This window comes from Borostomias antarcticus (genome assembly GCF_949987555.1).
Source record: "Borostomias antarcticus genome assembly, contig: scaffold_257, whole genome shotgun sequence".
Lineage (NCBI taxonomy): Eukaryota > Metazoa > Chordata > Actinopteri > Stomiiformes > Stomiidae > Borostomias > Borostomias antarcticus.
The window spans coordinates 84,613-90,297 of record NW_028176474.1 but is presented as its reverse complement, the minus strand read 5'-3'; the positions used below and the strand labels follow the sequence as shown (position 1 = coordinate 90,297).

General features: G+C 48.2%; 1 protein-coding gene across 1 annotated transcript in view; it reads right to left on the bottom strand.

Moving 5' to 3' along the window:
- LOC311328450 (dynein axonemal heavy chain 2-like) overlaps positions 1–5,472 on the bottom strand; it is a gene marked incomplete at both ends in the record, with an annotated part of 15,636 nt that extends 10,164 nt beyond the window's left edge. Inside the window, 3 exons of the mRNA XM_084462419.1 lie at positions 2,015–2,243; positions 2,720–2,853; positions 5,331–5,472. Coding sequence (XP_084318545.1) covers positions 2,015–2,243; positions 2,720–2,853; positions 5,331–5,472 — 505 coding nt within the window. The remainder of the gene's footprint in view (positions 1–2,014; positions 2,244–2,719; positions 2,854–5,330) is intronic.
- Positions 5,473–5,685: the final 213 nt, after the last annotated feature.

Below are 5,685 nucleotides of genomic sequence, written 5' to 3'. Positions count from 1 at the left end.
TGAATGGAGACACAGAGAATGAGGTAAAGCCCTCCATGAGAATAGCTCATGATTGCTGCTGCTGCTGCTGGGCGGAGCGGAGGGGTGCAACCTGGATACCTAAGGCGATGGTACCTCCCTCCTCTCCTCACTTACATACTGATGGAGTGAAACCCAGAACGCTGACTGCAGGAATAGTACCCCCCCGTGACATCATAGCTATTGGCTCAGTTTAACTTAAGAATAAAAGTTTCGGTAACTCAAAGCAGAATGTTTACCCCTGAGGCCTGATTTACTTTCTCTTGGTCTTCACTCGAAAATGTGCTTCTTAGACGTGCCTATTATTGATTGAACATGATCAGTAAAAAAGAAAGTGTTCAAAGACGAGGAAAAGTGCTGTGGGAATTACCCAATCGCTGGGTGATTACTGTGTAAGCGGTGCTCAGGTAAAAAAGCCGGTTAGTGATTGTGGGTGTGCGGTTTCTGTTTACTCCGCCGACCGTAAGAAGTGGCGTTTCTGCGGTGATTGGGATAATTAGCATGATAATTGGACCATCACGACGCCCCGCCGCGCCGGCGTGATTACGCCTCGGTGGCGTCCCTCAGCGGCGAGCCCCCGTTCGCCTTTCTGTTGCAGCTGTGGAGGAAGAAAAAGGCACAAAGACGACGTCCCTCGTGTGCTGGTGATGTAACATGAAACAACTATTTCAGCTTCCAAAAAGCCCTTTGCCGCGCACCGAGCACAAAAACAGATCAATGGTTCCCTGTCAAGATGCTGTTTAGTCAAACAAAAAGCGCCGTAACCTCCATTGTTGTTGAGAGGTGGGAGAGCGTATTTTTTCATTTTAGATGGATTGGTAAAAATGATACCAACAGAGCTGTAAGTGGGGATGAGCTCATTGGGGCAGAGGGATGGGGGTGGTTTTAGGGTGTGGAGGAGCTCATTGGGGCAGAGGGATGGGGGTGGTTTTAGGGTGTGGATGAGCTCATTGGGGCAGAGGGATGGGGGTGGTTTTAGGGTGTGGAGGAGCTCATTGGGACAGAGGGATGGGGGTGGTTTTAGGGTGTGGAGGAGCTCATTGGGAGAGAGGGATGGGGGTGGTTTTAGGATGTGGATGAGCTCATTGGGGCAGAGGGATGGGGGTGGTTTTAGGGTGTGGAGGAGCTCATTTGGGCAGAGGGATGGGGGTGGTTTTAGGGTGTGGAGGAGCTCATTGGGACAGAGGGATGGGGGTGGTTTTAGGGTGTGGATGAGCTCATTGGGACAGAGGGATGGGGGTGGTTTTAGGGTGTGGATGAGCTCATTGGGACAGAGGGATGGGGGTGGTTTTAGGGTGTGGAGGAGCTCATTGGGACAGAGGGATGGGGGTGGTTTTAGGGTGTGGAGGAGCTCATTGGGACCGAGGGATGGGGGTGGTTTTAGGGTGTGGAGGAGCTCATTGGGGCAGAGGGATGGGGGTGGTTTTAGGGTGTGGAGGAGCTCATTGGGACAGAGGGATGGGGGTGGTTTTAGGGTGTGGAGGAGCTCATTGGGGCAGAGGGATGGGGGTGGTTTTAGGGTGTGGAGGAGCTCATTGGGACAGAGGGATGGGGGTGGTTTTAGGGTGTGGAGGAGCTCATTGGGGCAGAGGGATGGGGGTGGTTTTAGGGTGTGGAGGAGCTCATTGGGACAGAGGGATGGGGGTGGTTTTAGGGTGTGGAGGAGCTCATTGGGGCAGAGGGATGGGGGTGGTTTTAGGGTGTGGAGGAACTCACTGTAGGTGATGCTCTGGGAGCACACTGAAAAACAAACTCGTGTCCCATCGTCACATAAGGATACTGTAAACTAAACTCCACATTATTGGACAAGGGAAGGGCAACCTGCAACTTTTCACTCACCTGTGAGAGACACCCGGTGAGATTGATGAAGAAGACAACCCCCCCCCACCCCACACACACACACACACACACACACACACACAAACACACACTCTCCCTCTGCTACCCACTGGTATGGGGGAAAGCCAATGACAAAAGCCCCGCCCTCTGGACCCACCCGTGAGGTTGGTGAGGAAGCGGTGCATGTGGGCGGAGTAGTTGTTCTTGATGCTCTCGGGCCAGGCGGTGCTGAGGGTGACCTGGGGAGCGTGCACGCCGTTCATCAGCCTCAGCAGGCTCTCGCTGGCGCCGCCCCTCGCCGTGCCGAGCTGCACGGCGCTCTCGAAGCAGTCCTCCAGGATCGGGCACTCTGACGCACGGATGAAGAAGGCCAGCTGCTCCACCACCTGTTCACGGGAGATGAGGAGAGAGGGAGGGTGAGAGAGAGAGAGAGAGGAGGAAAAAAGAGATAGATGGGAGAATCCAGCAGAGATAGACAGAGTGAGAGAAAGGGAGAGAGAGAAAGAGAGAGAGAGAAGGAAGGAGAGACGAGGTTCATAAATTTGAAGACCAAGGGCGGATTGAAGCACACAGATACATAATTAAATTCCGCATTCTCGAATTCTCTTTTGTGATCTATTGATAAGAACGAAAACTGCTGCTGCACTAAAAATGAAGCATTTAAAAATAAAAAATAAAGTATTTCCGGTAGGTCTCTTTAGACCTTGGTTGGTTACCTTGCTTGGTATTCAGGGACATCATTATCACAATCTACAAAGCATTTATCAGTCGTAATATTGCATGGCAGCACACTGCGCTTTTGGCAAGGGAAACAGACAGAGCTATACTTTATGTCTTTGAATAACCGCAGGCTCTATAATACCTGAGAGGGCGTGGCGTACTCCACCCGGAGGGCGGCGTAGGGGTCGAGGTAGACCACCAGGGTCCTGATGGAGCTGTCCAGAATGAACTTATCCAGCGCCTGGTCATTCTCCTCCGTCCAGCTGGCCTCAGTCACTCCAGAGAGAGCCACACGCTTCTTAAACAACGCCCTCTGGACGGATGAAGGAATGGATGGGAGGAGGGATGGAAGGGGAGGGATGGAGGGAGGGAGAAAAGAATGAAGGGTGGAGAAAAGGGAAAGATAATTACTAATATCAGTAAGCAACAATACACCCACTCAGAGAGATAATTGACTTTGTACTGTACGTATATCGCTGTTCTAAGTGACACCCAACCAGGGCTGAAAATTAACACCTGCCACCGACCAAATGCGGGTAAAATTCCCAATTGGCGACTAGATTTCGGAAGGCTATCTGAAAAAAAGATATACTTGGCCGGTAGATTTTTTCATCTACAGTCCCCTTGGCAGGTGACTCACCGTGAGCCAAAAAGTTAATTTTCACCCCTGCGCCCAACCCAACACAGCTACCTCCACATCTAAACTCACAGCAGGGAGAGAGAGAGGGAGTTACCTTTGATACTAGCTAAATGATATTAGTATGCAGATGATATGAGGTGCGAACAGTGCTCTCCTGTAGAAAAATACATTTTTCCAGTTGGGAGGTGTGTGTGTGTGTGTGTGTGTGTGTGTGTGTGTGTGTGTGTGTGTGTGTGTACACCCGCGCGTGTGTGTGTGTGTGTGACACTGCAGAGGTGTAGGGTATGGGTCACTTGCTGTAAATGCCAGCTCTGTGTTTTTCTGCCCAGAGTAGTAATTAATTATATTAATTCAATTGATGTGAAGGACAGTGACAGCGCAGGTTCACTGACCAGCCATTCACTGTTACCACCTGTTTTCCATAATGTCCTTAACATTTCCAGCTCAACCATATCGTTACGCTGAGGCATACACATAGTGTTCTGGGTCCTTTCAGAGAAGATTGTAATGGATTTTTCTAGATATGTCACCTGCAACGGAGATAAAATGTAACTTGATTCCCTACGATGCAATTCAGTGAGTGATAAAGTAGATATACTTGACATTATACCATGGCCTGGGTTAATACTCTTTCCTGATTGGCCAGCAGACGTGCGTTAAAACCGTGTATACGCACACGTAGTTCGGCTGAAGTTTAATTACCGATCTAAATTAATGCGCCGGCTTTGACAGCAACCCGAATGAGCTCATCCCATAGTCTGCTGTACCATTGCTAGCTAGCCATGAACGAAGTGTCGTATACTGCATTTGCTGTGCAACGCATCCATTGTCCAGTTGTCAAATCTATTTGCCAACAAACTCTTTATGATAGCCAGACACCTCACTGTCCCCAAATCAAAAACTGTTTTTTCACTTTGTGTTATAACGCGGACACTTTCCATATCACTTACGGTTCCAAACCCATGTTAACTATTGGATGTCATCGCTGTTCCTCCAAGAAATATGATATTCAATTTGTAATTCCATAGCAACGTGATTTAGCAGTGAGGGACTATAATGACACTCAGCAGTGAGCAACACATACATAACATTTCTTTATATTTTAATGTAGAAAATGTGAGTAAATGGCACATATTTATTTGTCTTTGGCATGTGAGGCCATGGTATAAGCAGGATAATCAACTCATAGGTGTGCGTTAAACGGTTTTAAGGCACTTCGCGGAGGCAACCACCCGACGCGCAGCGTTCTTCGCCTCCACGTCGTGCCTTAAAACCGTTTAACGCACACCTACTCGTTGATTATCCTTTACATAATTTCTTTACTGCTGCAAAGAAGGGGGCTGATGTTTTACCAGGCTTATGGTGTACGAGTCCACATCCTCTACAGCCACTGGAGTTCCTTGTCTGCTTTCTTCCTTAGTCTCCTCTGTCATGGACAGACAGACAGACAGACAGACAGACAGGCAGACAGACACACACACACACACACACAGACAAAACATTTCAATAAGCAAATTAAATTGCGGCAACACTGTGAAAGACAGATATTTTCATAATTACTTCTTATTCACTGCATTGTCAGATTAATCTCTGCTATTGTCTATTCTGTCATTTTGAGCACAGTCATTACTTTCCACAGTAGCTATGAGTTGGGCCGCTGGGTTGATATGAATATGATTGTGCTGACTACCACTGTATTCTCTAAATGAAGTTACACACAAGGTTGAGAGGTCCAGACTAGTCTTGAAGGGAAATTGAGTAAATGTAACACCATTTGTCAAACCTTTGCTCTCACAATTACATAATTACATAATTTGACATAACCAAGAGAAAATAGCCTTCTGGCAGTGGAAGCCACATCAAAGGGGGTATATGTAGCTAATTGACCAATTCAATTAAGATATGCTTTATACTGTATGTCTAACGCCTGCCCATAGAGCTTAAGCCTACAGCATCTCTGAACTAAGTACAGGTTCGAAATGTCATTGTCAGGATGAGATTGACTGGTGTGAGTCTCTAGGCATAGAGCTAAGATGTGCTCTTCCTTTAGACTACAGAATAGGCCTATGCAGTACAAAGATAAGACTGCATCTCTCTCTGGCTCTTCCTGTACCTCCAGGCTGCGTCTCCTGGCTCTCCACCAGGATCTCTTCAGGGAAGGGCACGCTGCTCTGGTTCTTGCCCTTGTGGCTCTTGCCCGAGCTGGAGCGTTTAGATTTGCTGGAGGATGAGCGGGGTGTCTCTGGGTCGGCCATGGTGAGGCCACCCACTGCTGGCGATGTCTCTTCTAGTCAGCTAGAGGACAGTACAGAGGAAGGGAGAGGGGATCTGTTAAAGTCGCACTGAAACGGACGTTTGAGATCATCTAACTATCGTAGTTTGACGTATTTCCGACGCAAACGAGCTATGAGGGTGGGACATATGTTTAGAGGAATTTGATTGGATAATTGACAAGTGGACGGGTTTTA